The sequence below is a fragment of the Nerophis lumbriciformis genome, linkage group LG25, assembly GCF_033978685.3.
Source record: "Nerophis lumbriciformis linkage group LG25, RoL_Nlum_v2.1, whole genome shotgun sequence".
NCBI classification, from domain to species: domain Eukaryota; kingdom Metazoa; phylum Chordata; class Actinopteri; order Syngnathiformes; family Syngnathidae; genus Nerophis; species Nerophis lumbriciformis.
This window is the reverse complement of record NC_084572.2, coordinates 7,349,917-7,372,500: the sequence shown is the minus strand read 5'-3', so window position 1 is coordinate 7,372,500 and position 22,584 is coordinate 7,349,917. Positions and strand designations below refer to the sequence as shown.

The following is a 22,584-nucleotide window of genomic DNA, read 5'->3' as shown; positions in this document are numbered from 1 at the left end:
AACAGCAAAAAAGTCCAAATAAGTCAGGGTGTGATGTGACAGGTGGTGACAGTACACCTACTTTGAGACAAGAGCTATAGTGATGCATGCTTGGTTATGCTTTAAAGTCATATCCAACAATTGCGACATCGACTTTTTACTGTCAACTGAGTTTCGTTTTTTATGATTTCTGCTGGTGGTGTGCCATCCGAATTTTTTCAACGCAAAAAATGTGCCTTGGCTCAAAAAAGGTTGAAAAACACTCCATTAAGGTGTGGCGGCTTTTATTGTGCCACGACCAATATCGCCCTGGCTCACGTACCTTGATCTGCATAGGTGCTGTCCAGTTCTCTGTAGAGAGGAGTGATGATGCTTTTCAAATAAGGGCCCAGGCGCTCCTTCCCCAGGTCCATGGATATGGCTCCCAGGAACTTAAAGACGCAGGTTCTCTGTGGATCAGGCGACAAAATAAAACCTTGTGCACCCTTGAAGAGGAGTCTGGAAATGCAAGCGGCTTTTGTACCTTGAGGGGGACTTTTGGAGAATGTGCTGCCTCTCTTTTGGCCATCAGTGACAGCTTCTTCATCAGCCACAGTAGCGATGGAGGTTTATTGTCCTCCTCCTCCTCTTCTTCCTCCTCCTTTCCCTCACTTTTCCCCTCCTCCTCTTCTTCCTCCTCCTTTTCGTCCTCCTCCTCCTCCTTCCCCTTACTTTTCTCCTCCTCCTCCTCTGCTTCCATTCCCTCCTCAGGAGCAGCTCTATGGGAGTCTGGGGAAAGGAGGTAGATGACTTTGCCCACAAAGAGGAGGTTCTTCACCACCTGCTCACCAGACGCCGTGTCCAGGAATTTGGACTGCAGCTGATGGCAGAAAGACAACGCCAACTCTCTCATCTGCAGGACGAGGATGACAAAGTATAAGAGTTTTTTTTTCTTGTGTTCCAAATTAAAAAAAACGTGATCTCTGATAACGGTGCACCTTCTTGTCCAGATTGCTGGTGATGAAAGCGACGGCCACTGGCGGAAGGGAGTCCCCGCCTCCTCCTTTCCACGACGCCACCAGCTCCTCGGCTCGGCAGGTTGCAAAGAGCTGGCCGAAGAGCTGCGAGGCGGTGAGCCACACCCAGCAGTGAGGGTACTGCAGGTGGGCTTCAATGTGACCTGAACACAACAACAGTGGATTCATGTTCAACTACGGAATTGTCTTTACAAGGAGATAAAAGACTGTAGAAATATATTCCAATTGAAAACAATATATAAAGACTGAACAATAAGATCATATGTAAGTGTCTACATTTTGACTACTAATCATCCCTATCAACCCTGAAAAAAACATATCAATCCTTGACTACTAATAATCAGTATCAACCCTGAAAAAAACATATCGGTCCTTGACTACTAATAATCACTATCAACCCTGAAAAAAACATATCAACCCTTGACTACTAATAATCAGTATCAACCCTGAAAAAAACATATCAACCCTTGACTACTAATAATCAGTATCAACCCTGAAAAAAACCTATCGGTCCTTGACTACTAATAATCGGTATCAACCCTGAAAAATACATATCAGTCCTTGACTACTAATAATCGGTATTACGGTAACCCTGAAAAAAACATATCGGTCCTTGACTACTAATAATCACTATCAACCCTGAAAAAAACATATCGGTCCTTGACTACTAATAATCAGTATCAACCCTGAAAAAAACATATCAGTCCTTGACTACTAATAATCACTTTCAACCCTGAAAAAAACATATCTGTCCTTGACTACTAATAATTGGTATCAACTCTGAAAAATACATATCAGTCCTTGACTACTAATAATCGGTATTAACCCTGAAAAAAACATATCGGTCCTTGACTACTAATAATCGGTATCGACCCTGAAAAAAACATATCAGTCCTTGACTACTAATAATCGGTATTAACCCTGAAAAAAACATATCGGTCCTTGACTACTAATAATCACTATCAACCCTGAAAAAAACATATCGGTCCTTGACTACTAATAATCACTATCAACCCTAAAAAAAACATATCGGTCCTTGACTACTAATAATCGGTATCGACCCTGAAAAAAACATATCGGTCCTTGACTACTAATAATCAGTATCAACCCTGAAAAATACATATCAGTCCTTGACTACTAATAATCGGTATTAACCCTGAAAAAAACATATCGGTCCTTGACTACTAATAATCGGTATCGACCCTGAAAAAAACATATCAGTCCTTGACTACTAATAATCGGTATTAACCCTGAAAAAAACATATCGGTCCTTGACTACTAATAATCGGTATTAACCCTGAAAAAAACATATCGGTCCTTGACTACTAATAATCACTATCAACCCTGAAAAAAACATCAGTCCATCTCTATTTTTGTTGTGGCTGGACAGGAAGTGGCGCCTTACCCCAAATATGGGCGAGGGTGTCACGAGGCATGGCGAGCTCCAGCAGGCCGCAGTGTTGGATGAGTTTGGTGATGAGAGTGAGGTAACTGAAGAGCAACCTGTCTGCTCCTCTCTCGTCCTTTTCCTCCTCGATCTGAGAGAAAACAAACAAATTGTTGGCGTTTTCCGACATGAAGGCCAAAAATGGCGTACTCACATCATCGTAGTTGTCGGGGCAGATGGCCTTTTCTAGGATGGGCAGCAGGTCGTCGAGGCGTTTGGTGAACTTCTCCTCCTCCACCTCCACGATCAGACCGCACAGCTGGGTGCCCAGACGCCGCAGACTCACCTGCAGAGACAAAACCACCTTCAGTTTACCGCAAAGATCTTGGAGAATGCATATATGTTTAAGAGTTCTTTCTATATTCATATTCATGTTTGGATCATCTAGTACTTGTCCATTGTATACTCTGTGTACCAGTTTCTCTTTGTCTACAGTGCTCTGTTTAGTGTTTTAGACATTGGAATGTGAAGAAGGTACATCCCCCTCCTTGCCTTATCAGTGTTGGGGAAGGGAGAGGCATTCCTTTCTGGGGGAGGGGGGCTGCTTCCCTCTTCAAGGAGTACCGTATTTTCCGCACTATAAGGCGCACCTAAAAACCACAAATTTTCTCAAAAGCTGACAGTGCGCCTTATAACCCGGTGCGCTTTATATATGGATTAATATTAAGATTCATTTTCATAAAGTTTCGGTCTCGCAACTACGGTAAACAGCCGCCATCTTTATTCCCCGTAGAAGAGGAAGTGCTTCTTCTTCTACGCAAGCAACCGCCAAGGTAAGCACCCGCCCCCATAGAACAGGAAGCGCTTCTTCTTCTACTGTAAGCAACCACCCGCCCGCGTAGAAGAAGAAGAAGCGCGCGGATATTACGTTTCATTTCCTTTGTGTGTTTACATCTGTAAAGACCACAAAATGGCTCCTACTAAGCGACAGGGATCCGGTTCGTGAAAAGACGCAATCTCTCCATCCGCACACGGACTACTATTTCACAGCAACTGCCTAAAGACTTTCAAGAAAAGCTGGCTACTTTCCGTGCATATTGTAAAAACAAGATAGCTGAAAAAAAGATCCGGCCAGAGAACATTATCAACATGGACGAGGTTCCACTGACTTTTGATATTCCTGTGAACCGCACTGTGGATACAACGGGAGCACATACGGTGAATATTCGCACCACAGGGAATGAGAAGTCATCCTTCACTGTGGTTCTAGCTTGCCATGCTAATGGCCAGAAACTTCCACCCATGGTGATATTCAAAAGGAAGACCTTGCCAAAAGAGACCTTTCCAGCCGGCGTCATCATAAAAGCTAACTCGAAGGGATGGATGAAGAAAAGATGAGCGAGTGGTTAAGGTAAGTTTACGCGAAGAGGCCGGGTGGCTTTTTTCACGCAGCTCCGTCCATGTTGATATACGACTCCGTGCGCGCCCACATCACGCTGGTTTTTAATATATTATTAAAGTTTGACTGACCTATCTGACTGTTTTTTTGACATTCCTTTAGCGCAGTTAGATGCGGCTTATAACACGGGGCGTCTTATAGGTGGACAAAGTTTTGAAATATGCCGTTCATTGAAGGCGCGGCTTATAACCCAGGGCGCCTTATGGTGCGGAAAATACGGTAGTTTTTTTTCCGTTTGAATGTTAGAACAACTTGAGAAGCTGGTATGAATGCATTAGTCTGGGCTGTTCTCCTGAAGCTTCAGTAAAACTTGATAATATTCCTATTCTGTCTTGATGGTCCTTCCTACTCAGCATATATGTCATCGAAAAAACTTGGGACTGACCAGTGACTTAAATTCCCTGGGAGGAAGAGCTGGTCAGAGGCAACAAGAACTACCAAAATAAAAGCATGCGCTTACCTTGTCTGCTTTCAGCCAAGTGATGACAAAAGAGAACAAGTATTTCTGCTGGTTGGCGTCCACTTTGGCGAGGAAGGACTTGATGGCCATGGCGGCCATTTTTTTACATCGTGCAGAGTCGTCATTGACAACGACGAGTGCCAGCGGAGCGAAAACGAGGCCAGTGTAGTTCATTAGTATTTTCTGAGAAGAAAAAAAACACAAAGTTTTACTCATTTTTCTCATATTTTGTTACAATGGACTGGATTACCTGAGGGAAAGTCTGGAAAATGTGAGCCAACATCTCCAACGCAGACTCCCTGCCCGTGTCGTGCTCATACGTCAGCTGGGCCACTATAAACTGCATATGTTCCAGCAACTTCTTCCCCAGGGGGTAGTCCAGCAGGTACTTGAGGTAAATCTAAATACACAAACACTTCCGCTTTATAAACGGAGGAGGAGAGCCGGCGGTATTCTTTCACATCTCATTTTTAACAGCACCTGTCTGCAACGGACTCGGATCATGGAGGTGTTTCCACTGACGGCCTGCTGAGCCACTTTCTTCATCAACTCTTGCATCTCGGGTACGATGAGCTTCTTGGACAGAATGGCCTGTGGTTGCCAATTAGTCAATAGAAAGGGAGTACTGGAGTTATTACAGGTGTCTTGATACAACCTTTTCCCTTCCGATACTGATATCGGAGCCTTGAATATTGGCCGATACCGATGTTGAGCATACTTGTGTTATTTTGTAGTGTAGAATGTTAGATAAGGTTTGATCGAGTGAAATGACTCAAAGAGAGAAAAAAAACGATTTATTATTAACCCTATAACGCCTAGCGTATCAGAAGTAATCCATACATTATTGAGCCCTCTACATCAGGGATGCCCATCACGTCGATCGCGAGCTTCTGGTCGATGGTGGAGTATATATGGAGAATATATGGGAATTAACGGAAATTAATGGCAAATGAATGGGAATAAACATTGAATGCAACATGTTACATCTTGCAGCATGATTATTAGCTAAAACAACCTGATTTCATGCAAATTCAGTTGAATTTCAACCCTGCACTGTGCATTCCTCCATCACATGTGCAGTGCATTCCTCCATCACATGCCCAGATAATTCCCAGCATGCAACACACTACAGCAGGGCTATTGAGGCCACACTAGTATTTGAGCCCAAGGACTGTCAGGTAAGTGTTGATGATATTACTGGGGTAAATATATTCCGGTCGATGGTGGAGGGTGTGTCAGACGTAGGGTTGCAAAATTCCGGGAATATTCAAAGTTGGAAACTTTCTATGGGAATTAACGGGAATATATGGGAATTAACGGGAATTAATGGGAATAAACATTGAAGGCAACATGCTAGATCTTGCAGCATGATTATTAGCTAAAACAACCTGATTTAATGCAAATTCAGTTGAATTTCAACCCTGCACTGTGCATTCCTCCATCACATGCCCAGATAATTCCCAGCATGCAACACACTACAGCAGGGCTATTGAGGCCACACTAGTATTTGAGCCCAAGGACTGTCAGGTAAGATTTGATGATATTACTGGGGTAAATATATTCCGGTCGAATGTGGAGGGTGTGTCAGATGTAGGCTTGCAAAATTCTGGGAATATTCAAAGTTGGAAACTTTCCATGGGAATTAACGGGAATAAACATTGAAGGCAACATGCTAGATCTTGCAGCATGATTATTAGCTAAAACAACCTGATTTCATGCAAATTCAGTTGAATTTCAACCCTGCACGGTGCATTCCTCCATCACATGTGCAGATAATTCCCAGCATGCTACACACTACAGCAGGGCTATTGAGGCCACACTAGTATAGCATTTGAGCCCACGGACTGTCAGGTAAGTTTTGATGATATTACTGGGGTAAATATATTCCGGTCGATGGTGGAGGGTGTGTCAGATGTAGGGTTGCAAAATTCCGGGAATATTCAAAGTTGGAAACTTTCTATGGGAATTAACGGGAATTAATGGGAAATGAATGGGAATAAACATTGAAGGCAACATGCTAGATCTTGCAGCATGATTATTACCGGTAGCTAAAACAACCTGATTTCATGCAAATTCAGTTGAATTTCAACCCTGCACAGTGCATTCCTCCATCACATGTGCAGATAATTCCCAGCATGCTACACACTACAGCAGGGCTATTGAGGCCACACTAGTATAGTATTTGAGCCCAAGGACTGTCAGGTAAGTGTTGATGATATTATTGGGGTAAATATATTCCGGTCGAATGTGGAGGGTGTGTCAGACGTAGGGTTGCAAAATTCTGGGAATATTCAAAGTTGGAAACTTTCCATGGGAATTAACGGGAATTAATGGGAATAAACATTGAAGGCAACATGCTAGATCTTGCAGCATGATTATTAGCTAAAACAACCTGATTTCATGCAAATTCAGTTGAATTTCAACCCTGCACTGTGCATTCCTCCATCACATGTGCAGATAATTCCCAGCATGCTACACACTACAGCAGGGCTATTGAGGCCACACTAGTATAGCATTTGAGCCCAAGGACTGTCAGGTAAGTGTTGATGATATTATTGGGGTAAATATATTCCGGTCGATGGTGGAGGGTGTGTCAGACGTAGGGTTGCAAAATTCTGGGAATATTCAAAGTTGGAAACTTTCCATGGGAATTAACGGGAATATATGGGAATTAACGGGAATTAATGGGAATAAACATTGAAGGCAACATGCTAGATCTTGCAGCATGATTATTAGCTAAAACAACCTAATTTAATGCAAATTCAGTTGAATTTCAACCCTGCACTGTGCATTCCTCCATCACATGTGCAGTGCATTCCTCCATCACATGCCCAGATAATTCCCAGCATGCAACACACTACAGCAGGGCTATTGAGGCCACACCAGTATTTGAGCCCAAGGACTGTCAGGTAAGTGTTGATGATATTACTGGGGTAAATATATTCCGGTCGAATGTGGAGGGTGTGTCAGACGTAGGGTTGCAAAATTCTGGGAATATTCAAAGTTGGAAACTTTCCATGGGAATTAATGGGAAATGAATGGGAATAAACATTGAAAACAACATGCTAGATCTTGCAGCATGATTATTAGCTAAAACAACCTGATTTCATGCAAATTCAGTTGAATTTCAACCCTGCACGGTGCATTCCTCCATCACATGTGCAGATAATTCCCAGCATGCTACACACTACAGCAGGGCTATTGAGGCCACACTAGTATAGCATTTGAGCCCACGGACTGTCAGGTAAGTGTTGATGATATTACTGGGGTAAATATATTCCGGTCGATGGTGGAGGGTGTGTCAGATGTAGGGTTGCAAAATTCCGGGAATATTCAAAGTTGGAAACTTTCTATGGGAATTAACAGGAATTAATGGGAATAAACATTGAAGGCAACATGCTAGATCTTGCAGCATGATTATTAGCTAAAACAACCTGATTTATAGCAAATTCAGTAGAATTTCAACCCTGCACGGTGCATTCCTCCATCACATTCACAGATACAGTAATTCCCAGCATGCTACACACTACAGGCCACACTAGTATTTGAGCCCAAGGACTGGTAAGTGTTGATGGGGTAAATATATTTGATGTATGGTATTTAAGTGTACGTAATAGCTTGTTACTGTATGACTGTAGACTACTCCAGCAGACTTCCACTCAAGCTAGCTAGCTGTTCCTGTACTTGTTCAATGATTTTGGGGCCAGTATCTCTAGCTAGCTAGGTTTATGTACCACCACAGTCTCATAATGAACACACAATATTTCTCCGTTAGTCATGATGCTAATTTTCTCTATGGTAAATCTCATTCATTTATGCTAACAACATTAGCGATCCGAATTGACCTTTTTTATGATGTGTAAAGTTCAACTATCAACTACTAAATGAAAAGGTGTAGTTTCCTCTGCCTTCTGTTCTGCTAGCCATTCTGTTGTCATACAAGAATGTAGGTTAGGCTGACCATATTCTGAAATTGCAAAAAGAGGACACATATGCGTGCCAATGATACTCGAACTTGCTTTATAAATAATATATTTATTTAAATAAAGCATTTTTCTCCTCTGTTGACAGCAGTGTTGGCGCTAGGAATTTTCAAAATGAGGTCCCAGGGACCTCATCAAGTCATAAAAATGGGGTACGACAGTAAAATTTTGGGGTCCCGCTTTTTTGTAAGCGTTTTGAAAACAAATGATAAATGGATGCATTATCCTGTTATGTCTCACATTCTATATTGTGTTCTACATTATCCTCTTATATCTCACATTCTATATTGTGTTCTACATTATCCTGTTATTTCTCACATTCTATATTGTGTTTTGAAAAAAGGTTGTCATAAACGTTACTTAATTCATTTAAAAAAATAATAAAAAAAGAAGTAGAAAATGGATGGATGGATGGAAAACAAATGTTCAAAAGTATGTTTTTGGGGTGGATGAGTCTGATCTGGTGCTAGTTAGCTTGAAGCTAACAGCTAGCCTGTCTCCATCCTGGGACAATGTGGATCCAGCGGGAGATAAAAGTGAAGTTTCCATGGACTAACAGACTAAAACAAGTCATTTACATATCTGCCAACTTTTGAAATCAGAAAAACCTAGTAGCCAGGGTCCAGGGGCCGCAGGCCCCGGTAGGTCCAGGACAAAGTCCTGGTGGGGGGTTCAGGCTTCGCCCCCCGACGCAAAATGATTATTAGCATTCAGACAGGTTAAAATGTTGCTAAAACCATCACTTTTCTATCAGTCACAGTGACTTTTCAAAACAAAAATATTACAGCAAAAATCATATGGGTTGATTGACATGTTTACTCTGTAAGCTAACTTCAATAGTTAGAAATTATTTTGACAGTTAATGTCAACCTTTCACAAGACTTCAATTTGTTAATTGAAAGTATAAACAGTATAAACACTTTTTACAGTAAACAAATGGTAAAACAGTACTAAACAATTCCATTAAAAAAAATTGGTGTCATTATTAACTTTCTGTCCAAGCTTGTATAATCTACTGCCTTGTTCAATTGTAAAAAATATTCTGTGCCTAAAATTCACATTTCTATCACAATTATCATACTGTAAACATGGTAAGCTAACTTCATTAAAATTAATAGTCCTGTCAATAGCATGGAATTACAAATCAAATGTCGTTTTTTTGTAAGCCTTTCAAAAGAATTCAAAATATGAAAAATTAATGAAAATTAATTTAAGCCATCAGACACTTGAAAAGTGGCACATCACATCTCTAATGTAATCATTTTAACTTTTCAACAGAAATAGCACTGCAAAAATATTAAGGACATACTTCTGTATTTTGGTAGTTATGCTGTCAACATTTAACAAGATTTCTTCAACTTGGACTTGAAAGCATAAATAGTATAAACACTTTTAACAGTATAACAGTACTAAACAATTCCAATAGATAACATTGGTGTCATTACCTTTTTGTGGCTAAAATCCAACGGCATTAGACTTGTGTTTTTTTGTCCCAACGTGGTCTTTTACATCGCTAATTCCTCCGTGTCCGATCGAAAAATCTCGTCTGCACAAGGTGCAATTCGCGTAGTTTTCACCCTTTTTGGAACGGATAATTATTCCCAGATAGGCTTTTGAATATTCTTCACGGAATGACTGCAGTTTTCTTTTCGGTTTAAGACTCGTTTGCGATTTTTCTACGGCTGATTCCATGATCGTTCGCTCGTTTGGAAACAATGGCAACTGGTGCCTCGTGCTTGGCAGCGGTGCTATAAATAGCCTCGCGCATGGCATTCGGAATGGCTCGATAGGAAGTTACGGGAAGCAGTGTCGATTGTCATTGTTGTTACGCGATTTCGTGAATAAAACTTAAATTTTTTTTTTTTTTTTTAATTAATGAAAAAACATATTTTTTTATCACTGCAACCGTAACCCGGAATAGGTTGATGAAAACCGTACTAATTACGGGAAAACCGGAGTAGTTGGCAGGTATGCATTTACTGGAAACTTGGCACAGGATGAAGTTAAAAAGGTTGACTTTACACTCACCTTAGTGTTTACCAGAGGTGTGGACTCGAGTCACATGACTTGGACTCGAGTCAGACTCGAGTCATGAATTTGATGACTTTAGACTCGACTTGACCAAATGTAAAAAGACTTGCAACTCGACTTAGACTTTAACATCAATGACTTGTGACTTCACTTGGACTTGAGCCTTTTGAATTGACATGACTTGACATGACTTGCTACTTTCCCCAAAACCCAAAGATGAAAAAGTTATTCGGGAGCGCTCCGTATTTTTCATTGTGTACTTGTCTATCAGCGTTGCGTGTGTCAGCTGGTGTGGTCTCAGTACAACAGCCAATCAAATTAGATCTACTTTGTTTTCATCACACAGCATTCATCCAATCAAATTGCAGGACAACCAACGAAGAAGACATGTCCAAACCACACGCCAGTGAACAAAAAATGATACCTAAAATAATTTCGTTTGGGTATAAAAATTACGAGGTGGTCAACACAAAACGGTTTGCAGTATGCAACACATGCGGTTCGAAAATTACTGATGGAGAGGCAACAACTTCCAACTTTGTCCGGCATTTGAAGTTGCACAAAGAACGGTAAGTTTTGAATGTAAGATAACGTTTATTGGCTAAGTAACGTGACTTTTATTTGCTGTGTAGTTAAATCAGTGAGGCTGTAAACTCACTGCTAACGTTATAACGTTATTGCAAACACGGGAATCTGTTGCAGTTCACTACCTTATTCATACTTTTTGTTCAGTGATTTTTTTTAAGCAGGGTTACGTTAGTCAATATATCACACGTAACGTTAGACGGCGGTCAGCAGCACCGCGTATTTTAGCCACCTAAAAAAAGACAAAAATAGTAAAATAAAGGTAAAATAAATACTACGCCCCCATCGTGCACAAATGACTGACAGACTCTTGGCTAATTTGGTCTTTTGCAAATGCAATGCAGCATAGGGCCCTGACATATAAAAAGTACAACTTTTTTGTTATGTTCACGTATATGTCATGTTTTTTCAATGTTAACACTTTTGTACAAATAAGTACATTTGCACTTTATTTTTCAATGTGTTTGTTCTGTAAAGGAATGAGTTAATGTTTAAAATGACTGGTTAATAGTGCTATTATAAAGTGCAATGTCAGCACAATTTTCTTTCCTGCAATTTAAAATGCACTTGTTTTAATAAATAAATACAGCGTTTGAAAAGCATACACAATCTGTGTTAATATATTAGTCTGTGGTTAAAAGGACTTGAAAGGACTCGAAACTCAAAATGCAAGACTTAGGACTTGACTTGAGACTTTCCAGTCTTGACTTTGGACTTGACTCGGGGCTTGCCTGTCTTGACTCGGGACTTGACTCGGACTTGAGGGCAAAGACTTGAGACTTACTTGTGACTTGCAAAACAATGACTTGGTCCCACCTCTGGTGTTTACCATCAAGTCTTTCTTTTGACAGCACCTCGCGCTAAACGTGTCCCCGTGCAAACTGAGGAAGTGTTTGTCATTGACAAAACTTCCGGCCAATCAAAATTTACGACCAATAAAAACGCAATAAATGGGGACGGAAATGTGACCCGGCAAAAATAAACAAAACAAAACACTGGCGGAAAGCAATAATCGAGACAATAAAAAAACAAGCAAGCTGGGCGGTAGGTAGAAAAAAGAAAAAAAGTCCTTTCTGATTTCAATGCTTAAAAAGACACAAAAAGTGCGGTAAGGCCAACACTGCTTGACAGTATAACAAAATAAGTCACACTTATATTCTGTAACTGTGTGGAATGCTAAAACACCGTCTGCTGCGTTTACAATGTCTTCTCCTTTTCCAGGTCGCACAAAGTACTCTGTCAATTTAGCAGACGAGCTCTCGCCCTGCACAGTTGTTGTGTGCTTTGTAGTGTGGATATGAGCTTGTAGATCTTTATTTGCCACAGATACATACAGTACGTTCCTGCTTTGCACACAGTGCATTCTGCTTCCCATGTGTCACGGCCAGGACCAAAACACAAATAATTTTTTCCGCAAATCATCCGTGAAGTTGCATTTACGTTTCGGCATTTCTTGTTTTCATGTCTCTCTCTCCACACACTAGCTCTCTCGCTCTCTGTCTCTGCCCCTCCCTCACCAATGTTTCTGCGTGCGCACACCTTCACTGTTTGTTTTGTTTAACCCCTTCTTAACCTAACCCTGGACGTACATTGAAAACACACGCAACCCTAACTCAAAATGCCGGACATTTGAGGCATTTAAGAAACCCCGCCCGGACACCCCCGCAAAAGAGGACATGTCCGGGGAAAAGAGGACGTATGGTCAGGTTATAGTTTGATTTAGCATGCTGATTGAGTGTTCATTTATTCATCTAGCCCAGGGGTGCTCACACTTTTTCTACAGGCGAGCTACTTTTCAATTGATCAAGTCGTGGGGATCTACCTCATTCATATATATCATTTATATTTACTTATTTATGAAATATAAGTTTTTGTTAATAAGTTAAAGGTGTTTAATGATAATGCAAGCATGTTTAACACATATAGTTAATATTGTTAATAAATTAAAGGTGTTTAATGATAATGCAATCATGTTTAACACATAGTTAATATTGTTAATAAATTAAAGGTGTTTAATGATAATACAAGTACGGTATGTTTAATACATATACCGTATTTTCCGCACTATTAGCCGCACCTAAAAACCACAAATTTACTCAAAAGCTGACAGTGCGGCTTATAACCCGGTGCGCTTTATATATGGATTAATATTAAGATTCATTTTCATAAAGTTTCGGTCTCGTAACTACGGTAAACAGCCGCCATCTTTTTTCCCCGTAGAAGAGGAAGTGCTTCTTCTTCTACGCAAGCAACCGCCAAGGTAAGCACCCGCCCCCATAGAACAGGAAGCGCTTCTTCTTCTACTGTAAGCAACCACCCGCCCCGGTAGAAGAAGAAGAAGCGCGCGGATAATACGTTTCATTTCCTTTGTGTGTTTACATCTGTAAAGACCACAAAATGGCTCCTACTAAGCGACAGGTTTCCGGTTCATGAAAAGACGCAATCTCTCCATCCGCACACGGACTACTATTTCACAGCAACTGCCTAAAGACTTTCAAGAAAAGCTGGCTACTTTCCGTGCATATTGTAAAAACAAGATAGCTGAAAAAAAGATCCGGCCAGAGAACATTATCAACATGGACGAGGTTCCACTGACTTTTGATATTCCTGTGAACCGCACTGTGGATACAACGGGAGCACGTACGGTGAATATTCGCACCACAGGGAATGAGAAGTCATCCTTCACTGTGGTTCTAGCTTGCCATGCTAATGGCCAGAAACTTCCACCCATGGTGATATTCAAAAGGAAGACCTTGCCAAAAGAGACCTTTCCAGCCGGCGTCATCATAAAAGCTAACTCGAAGGGATGGATGGATGAAGAAAAGATGAGCGAGTGGTTAAGGGAAGTTTACGCGAAGAGGCCGGGTGGCTTTTTTCACGCAGCTCCGTCCATGTTGATATACGACTCCATGCGCGCCCACATCACGCTGGTTTTTAATATATTATTAAAGTTTGACTGACCTATCTGACTGTTTTTTTGACATTCCTTTAGCGCAGTTAGATGCGGCTTATAACACGGGGCGGCTTATAGGTGGACAAAGTTTTGAAATATGCCGTTCATTGAAGGCGCGGCTTATAACCCAGGGCGGCTTATGGTGCGGAAAATACGGTAGTTAATATTGTTAACAAGTTAAGGTGTTTAAAGATAATACAAGCATGTTTAACACATATAGATTCCTTTCTTTCATGAAGACAAGAATATAAGTTGGTGTATTACCTGATTCTGATGACTTGCTTTGATTGGAATCAGACAGTGGTGCTAAAAACGTCCGCATTTTCGAATGGAGGAGAAAAAAGTCCTCCTTTCTGTCCAATACCACATGAAAGTGGTTGGTTTTTGGCATCTTATTTGTCCAGCTTCCGTACTCCTTTGTATACACTTTACAAGAAATACATTGTCGGCAAACTCCGTAGCTTGCTAGCTTGTGTACGCCAGCTTTCTGAGACTCTTGTTTTGTTAGCGCAACTGTGCAACTGTGCAGTCGGTCTTTGGAGTTTTGACGACAGGTACGGCGCCAGAGTCTGTTGAAATAAAGTGTTTCTCGCCTTCCAGTCGGTAATTTTAATGAGCTGGCAGCAGCCAGCGTCATCTCAGAAGACCCTCGGGTGCCGTGAATGTCAATCAAGTGACGAAAGTGACGTCATAGTGAAGATTTATGATCGCTCATTTTTAGGACACTTTTTTTAATGCCTGGCTGGTGATCGACTGACACACCCTCCGAGATCGACTGGTAGCTCGCGATCGACGTAATGAGCACCCCTGATCTAGCCTATTTCTATTCATTTGTCCATCAGTAACATCTTTTTAAAGACTACTCCAATTGTTTAGCTGACTATTTATATCTTTGTGTGGCATTGCATTAGTCCATCTTATTCTGCAGAATAAGATGGACGGTGTCCAACTTTGAATAATCAAAAAATGGTCAAAATGTCCAAAACTTCCCGAGCTTAACTTCCCGTGGTAAATTTCCGGAAAGTTTCCGGAAATTTACCGGAAACTTTCCACCCCTTTGCAACCCTACTTGTCAATAAACGACCATATGGTCAAAAAGAGCTACATTTTCCTTTCTACTTTATCATTGTTGAAGTTGAAATAATGAGTTGTTATGAGTTTTCAAATGTGTATGCACTGTACATAATAAATGATAGCCCCAACTAAAAATGACGGCATTTATGTTATCGTTGTTGTCAAAGTACTAAACACTTCAGTTGGAGGTGTACCTGGAGGAGGCCGAAGGCGGTGGCCTGCCGGGAGCGGTCGTAAATATCCTCCTCGGCGTATCCCAGCAGCACCTGCAGCTGCGCCTTGGAAATCACGCTGTTTTTCATGTTTTTCACCAACATGGTGATTGTCTGAAAGAGAAGTAGAAACACCTTATTGCAGGTTGGATGTTGGATTTTCTCAGTGGATGAAAGCACAATGAAGAGGGAATGTTGGCAAATTACAGCGTGCTCAATCCTGAATCCTGTGGAAACAGAGCTAAGGACGGGTACCTTTCACATTTCAATCGGAACGGTACCAATTCCCGGTGACTTGGAATCCATGCTGGTACCAATTTTCAGTACACATTGTGTGTGTTAATGAATATTCATTGTTTTTCATAATAACATTTACAGTTGCAAGTCCAAGACGTGAGAGGGCAGTCGTGTATAGTTCATGTTGTGTTGGCTGTCTCTGCAGAATTGAGTCTTTTGTTGCGCCGCAGAAAGTGTTAATACAGTAAGTATTGTACTTAATGCACACCGACTGTTTTGATTATAACGTACATCTTAGTTGTAGTTTTCATCAACAAATTTGGTGGGTGTTGGAATTGCCATGTAAAATCGCTAATGCTAATCAATAGCATGTCATGAGCAAAGCCAATGTATATTTTTTATTTTATTTTAATAAAAAAAAATAAAAAAAATGTTCTAATTATGTTTATTTTTTATTTAGCCTTTATTTAACCAGGTAAAATATTAATTAGCATTACGCTACCGCGTTTTTGGAAATTTAGAGCCTTTCTTTAATTGGAGTTTTTTGGGTGCATTTCTTTGTTGTCATTGAAAATTACAACATTACCTGGAGGTAATTTGAATTTGCTCTCAGTGCTGCTGGTGTGATCTCCAAGTGCCGAAGTGCAGCTAAGTGGGCAGGGTGTTGAAATCGCCATGTAAAATCACTAATGCTAATCAGTAGCATGTCATTAGCAAAGCCAATGTATATTAATTAGCATTACGCTACCGCTTTTCTGGAAAATTAGAGCCTTTGTTTCATTTAAATTTTTTGGGTGCATTTCTTTGTAATTTGAGTTTGCTCTCAGTGCTGCTGGAGTGATATCCAAGTGCCGAAGTGCGGCTAAGTGGGCAACCGTGCCACAGTTGGATTTTTTTGTTGTTGTTTTTTTTCATTTTCTTTTTATTGACATCCAGCATCAGACATTCATATCCATTACATCATATATCTGTTGTCTGCCCTAAATGTCAATATATATATTTTTTTGTTTATATCCCAACCATATCACCCCAAAACAAAGAAAAGAGAGAAACAGCAGAAAAACAAAGTAGTATTTGCAAATACATCAATTAAATAGAGTATTAATAGATGATGAAATGAACTGGAAATCTCATATACAAAACATACAACATAAGGTGGCATAAAACATTTCAATAATGAATAAAGCAAAATAGGTCCTGGGCCAAAAATGACTTCATATTCTCTACTGCTCGCTAGTCTTCCGGTACATATCTGAGTTATTGTGCAGAAATATGGGAAATAACTACAAATGTGCGCTACATTCGTTAACCATGTTACAAAAAAGATCAATTAGACTGATACATAATGTTGGATATAGAGAACATACAAACACTCAAAAATATTAAAGTTTGATGATTTGGTAAAACTGCAAACAGCTAAAATGATGCACAAAGCAAACTATAACCTGCTACCAAAGAATGTACAACAATTCTTCTCAACTAAAGAGGAGAAATATAACCTTAGAGGAAAATCTCATTTAAAACATTTGTATGCACGTACAACACTTAGAACCTTTAGCATATCAGTATGTGGAATTAAATGACGGAATGGATGAAGTAAAGAAGTGAAACATTGTACTGATATGATCCACTTTAAGAGCTTGTTCAAATGAATAGTGCTTACAAAGTACTAAGAAAAAGAATTATGAGAAATACTTTCAACCTTATTGAAAATAAGATATTCTTCATCTCAGTATGTTAATAATGACTGAATTAATTAATTACATATTACAAGACTGTTGTATATACTAATTCACAGATGTTATTTTATTATAAAAAGGTCAGTAAATGATGTATATATTTGTAAACGCTCTGAAGTGGGAAAGGGGTAGGATTAAATAAGCGTAGCTTCTTCTTACTCCTTTTCGGACATGATGTCAAGTGAAATGATATGAAACTGTGATGTGTTATGCTGTAAATGTGTTCATGTTTCAAATAAACTAAAGAAAGAAAGAAAGAAAGAAAAAAAAGTAAAGGGAGTAATCTTTTTTTATATATATATATATATATATATATATATATATATGTATATATATATATATATATATATATATATATATATATATATATATATATATATATATATATATATATATATATATGTCTTAAAAAGGTTATCCAAAAAATAGTGCTCGATACCGTAGTAGAGCGCAATATATGTATGTGTGGGAAAAAAATCACAAGACTACTTCATCTCTACAGGCCTGTTTCATGAGGGGGTTCCCTCAATCATCAGGAGATTTTAATGGGAGCATTCACATACCATGGTTTATATAGGGCACAGAGTGGGTGGGTACAGGCTGGCATAGGGGCGTGGTGATTGGCTCATGTGTTGCCTAGGAGGTGTTTCCGTCTGTGGCGGCATGCTGATACAATTTCGCTGCGCTTGTTGAGGGATGACAGGTCTGGACGGTATATAATGAACAGTTTCTCTTTCAAGCATAGGTTGCATCTTTTATTACCACTATTGTAAGGTGTGCTGGATGCAAGAATTTGCCATGTTATTGAATATTCAACATTATTGTCTTTGAGGTCCCAAATGTGTTTGCTGAGTTCTGTGGTATTCCGCAGGTTTTGGTTCCTGAAAGAAGCCGTGTGATTGTTCCATCTGGTTTTAAACTCTCCCTCGGTTAATCCTACATATGTGTCGGATGTGTTAATGTCCTTGCGTGTTACCTTAGATTGGTACCAATCTAAGGTAACACGCAAGGACATTAACACAATGTTGAATATTCAATAACATGGCAAATTCTTGCATCCAGCACACCTTACAATAGTGGTAATAAAAGATGCAACCTATGCTTGAAAGAGAAACTGTTCATTATATACCGTCCAGACCTGTCATCCCTCAACAAGCGCAGCGACATTGTATCAGCATGCCGCCACAGACGGAAACACCTCCTAGGCAACACATGAGCCAATCACCACGCCCCTACGCCAGCCTGTACCCACCCACTCTGTGCCCTATATAAACCATGGTATGGGAATGCTCCCATTAAAATCTCCTGATGATTGAGGGAACCCCCCCTCATGAAACAGGCCTGTAGAGATGAAGTAGTCTTGTGATTTTTTCCCACACATACATATATATATATATATATATATTTTTTTTTTTAAATATTTTTTTTTAAGCAGTACAATCACTAATTCGTCATCGGAACCCTCGCCACAGTTGGAATTTATGTGAAACGCTGTCCGGGAGGATCACAAAATGAGTATGGTATTTGCTACACATCCCTAAACATCCTTTTAAACTCTCCCTCGGTTAATCCTACATATGTGTCGGATGTGTTAATGTCCTTGCGTGTTACCTTAGATTGGTACCAATCTAAGGTAACACGCAAGGACATTAACACATCCGACACATATGTAGGATTAACCGAGGGAGAATTCAAAACCAGATGGAACAATCACAAGGCTTCTTTCAGGAACAAAAACCTGCGGAATACCACAGAACTCAGCAAACACATTTGGGACCTCAAAGACAATAATGTTGAATATTCAATAACATGGCAAATTCTTGCATCCAGCACACCTTACAATAGTGGTAATAAAAGATGCAACCTATGCTTGAAAGAGAAACTGTTCATTATATACTGTCCAGACCTGTCATCCCTCAACAAGCGCAGCGAAATTGTATCAGCATGCCGCCACAGACGGAAACACCTCCTAGGCAACACATGAGCCAATCACCACGCCCCTATGCCAGCCTGTACCCACCCACTCTGTGCCCTATATAAACAATGGTATGTGAATGCTCCCATTAAAATCTCCTGATGATTGAGGGAACCCCCTCATGAAACAGGCCTGTAGAGATGAAGTAGTCTTGTGATTTTTTTTCCCACACATACATATATATATATATATATATACCGTATTTTCCGCACTATTAGCCGCACCTAAAAACCACAAATTTACTCAAAAGCTGACAGTGCGGCTTTTAACCCGGTGCGCTTTATATATGGATAAATATTAAGATTCATTTTCATAAAGTTTCGGTCTCGCAACTTCGGTAAACAGCCGCCATCTTTTTTCCCGGTAGAACAGGAAGCGCTTCTTCTTCTACGCAAGCAACCGCCAAGGTAAGTACCCGCCCCCATAGAACAGGAAGCGCTTCTTCTTCTACTGTAAGCAACCACCCGCCCGCGTAGAAGAAGAAAAAGCGCGCGGATATCACCGTACGTTTCATTTCCTTTGTGTGTTTACATCTGTAAAGACCACAAAATGGCTCCTACAAAGCGACAAGGATCCGGTTCATGAAAAGACGCAATCTCTCCATCCGCACACGGATTACTACCGTATTTCACAGCAACTGATATTCCTGTGAACCGCACTGTGGAACGGGAGCACGTACGGTGAATATTCGCACCACAGGGAATGAGAAGTCATCCTTCACTGTGGTTCTAGCTTGCCATGCTAATGAAACTTCCACCCATGGTGATATTCAAAAGGAAGACCTTGCCAAAAGAGACCTTTCCAGCCGGCGTCATCATAAAAGCTAACTCGAAGGGATGGATGAAGAAAAGATGAGCGAGTGGTTAAGGTAAGTTTAAGTTTACGCGAAGAGGCCAGGTGGCTTTTTTCACGCAGCTCTGTCCATGTTGATATACGTATGTTTGTGATTGCACATTTGCATACATTTTGGGAGTGAACAGAGTTGTTAGAACGCTGGTTTTTAATATATTATTAAAGTTTGACTGACCTATCTGACTGTTTTTTTGACATTCCTTTAGCGCAGTTAGATGCGGCTTACAACACCGGGCGGCTTATAGGTGGACAAAGTTTTGAAATATGCCGTTCATTGAAGGCGCGGCTTTTAACCCAGGGCGCCTTATGGTGCGGAAAATACGGTATATATATATATATATATATATTTTTTATTTTTTTAATTTTTTTTTAAGCAGTACAATCACTAATTCGTCATCGGAACCCTCGCCACAGTTGGAATTTATGTGAAACGCTGTCCGGGAGGATCACAAAATGAGTATGGTATTTGCTACACATCCCTAAACAGAGTACTGTCTGTTTACAAGCTACTACCTTAAAGCAGTTCTGGACCAGGTGGTAGTTCTCCCCATGGGCGGCTCCAGCCTTGGAGTAGTCTTTCAGCAAGACAAACAGCTGCCTTATCAGCTGGCTGGCGTTTCTCTTCAACGCCGGCAGAGGGAACTTCAGCAGCAGCGTGAAGCCAGCCAGAGCCTCAATGATCACCTGACAAGAGGATGAAGAGCATTAAGAAAGTGATTGCAGCTTGTCATAAACCTGCGACGCTCCCATCCCACCTTGACGTGCATGGAGGTGAGGCACTCCAGCAGAAGCAACACGAAGGGGTCCAACATCCGAAGAGTGGACTCCTCAGATACTGTCACTTTGGCTTTCTTCAGGCTCATATGTAGCAGCTGCAAGAACATTGGGAGACATTTGCTTTAAAGCGGCAAAAAGGTGACCGAGGTGTGAGCGGAAGTCTACCTTGAGGCCCGCATCCACCAGGACGTGCATGTTGGTCCGGCTGCTAACCGGAGCTTTAGTGCCACCCCTTTTGGGTGTTGGTGGCAGGAGCAGGCAGCTGGGAGGAGGTAGGCGAGGGTCTGGCGGAGCCTTGACGGATGCTTTCTGCCTACAAACACACAAAGTGTCATGAGAGGCAGAACACAGTGGAACCTCCATTCACCAACCCCTCTATATACCGTATTTTCCGCACTATTAGCCGCACCTAAAAACCACAAATTTACTCAAAAGCTGACAGTGCGGCTTTTAACCCGGTGCGCTTTATATATGGAATAATATTAAGATTCATTTTCATAAAGTTTCGGTCTCGCAACTACGGTAAACAGCCGCCATCTTTTTTCCCCGTAGAAGAGGAAGTGCTTCTTCTTCTACGCAAGCAACCGCCAAGGTAAGCACCCGCCCCCATAGAACAGGAAGCGCTTCTTCTTCTACTGTAAGCAACCACCCGCCCGCGTAGAAGAAGAAAAAGCGCGCGGATATTACCGTACGTTTCATTTCCTTTGTGTGTTTACATCTGTAAAGACCACAAAATGGCTCCTACTAAGCGACAGGGATCCGGTTCATGAAAAGACGCAATCTCTCCATCCGCACACGGATTACTATTTCACAGCAACTGCCTAAAGACTTTCAAGAAAAGCTGGCTACTTTCCGTGCATATTGTAAAAACAAGATAGCTGAAAAAAAGATCCGGCCAGAGAACATTATCAACATGGACGAGGTTCCACTGACTTTTGATATTCCTGTGAACCGCACTGTGGATACAACGGGAGCACGTACGGTGAATATTCGCACCACAGGGAATGAGAAGTCATCCTTCACTGTGGTTCTAGCTTGCCATGCTAATGGCCAGAAACTTCCACCCATGGTGATATTCAAAAGGAAGACCTTGCCAAAAGAGACCTTTCCAGCCGGCGTCATCATAAAAGCTAACTCGAAGAGATGGATGAAGAAAAGATGAGCGAGTGGTTAAGGTAAGTTTAAGTTTACGCGAAGAGGCCGGGTGGCTTTTTTCACGCAGCTCCGTCCATGTTGATATACGATTCCATGCGCGCCCACATCACGCTGGTTTTAATATATTATTAAAGTTTGACTGACCTATTTGACTGTTTTTTTGACATTCCTTTAGCGCAGTTAGATGCGGCTTACAACACGGGGCGGCTTATAGGTGGACAAAGTTTTGAAATATGCCGTTCATTGAAGGCGCGGCTTATAACCCAGGGCGCCTTATGGTGCGGAAAATACGGTACCAGCGTTTAGATGTGAACTAGGGCTGGGCAATATACGGAATATACTGGATGTATCGCGGGTTTGTCTCTGTGCGATATAGAAAATGACTACCGTATATGGTGATATTGGAGTATACGTTCTCACACAGTTGCTTTTAAAAGCGGGCATTACACTTCAGGCGTTTCTCACTCTTTCTTGTCTCTCCTTCTCACTGAGACATAAAACAAGCGCACCTTCTTACATACGTCACATACGTGCAACGTCATAGAGAGGTAGCGGCATGGGTAACGTTAGCTGTGGTGCGAGTGGTAATATGAGAGAAAGAAGGTGTCAATCTGGTAACAAATGAAGGAATAATTAAATCCCAAGAAAACCAGCAGGGGGTCCATCATCTGGTGGTGGTTTGGCTTCAAGCGGGAAGATGTCGAACAGAC

At 41.0% G+C, this 22,584-nt stretch overlaps 1 protein-coding gene across 2 annotated transcripts in view; it reads right to left on the bottom strand.

Annotated features, from left to right (window-relative positions):
• utp20 (UTP20 small subunit processome component) overlaps window positions 1-22,584 on the bottom strand; it is a 138,769-nt gene that overhangs the window by 4,316 nt on the left and 111,869 nt on the right. For both annotated transcript variants that reach the window (XM_072916052.1, XM_061983527.2), the window contains 12 exons: window positions 20,885-21,032; window positions 20,698-20,814; window positions 20,456-20,626; window positions 15,122-15,253; window positions 4,782-4,892; window positions 4,552-4,701; window positions 4,302-4,484; window positions 2,597-2,728; window positions 2,401-2,533; window positions 957-1,138; window positions 503-871; window positions 302-428 (listed from right to left, as the gene is read on the bottom strand). In XM_072916052.1, the coding sequence (XP_072772153.1) occupies window positions 302-428; window positions 503-871; window positions 957-1,138; window positions 2,401-2,533; window positions 2,597-2,728; window positions 4,302-4,484; window positions 4,552-4,701; window positions 4,782-4,892; window positions 15,122-15,253; window positions 20,456-20,626; window positions 20,698-20,814; window positions 20,885-21,032 (1,955 nt within the window). The remainder of the gene's footprint in view (window positions 1-301; window positions 429-502; window positions 872-956; window positions 1,139-2,400; window positions 2,534-2,596; window positions 2,729-4,301; window positions 4,485-4,551; window positions 4,702-4,781; window positions 4,893-15,121; window positions 15,254-20,455; window positions 20,627-20,697; window positions 20,815-20,884; window positions 21,033-22,584) is intronic.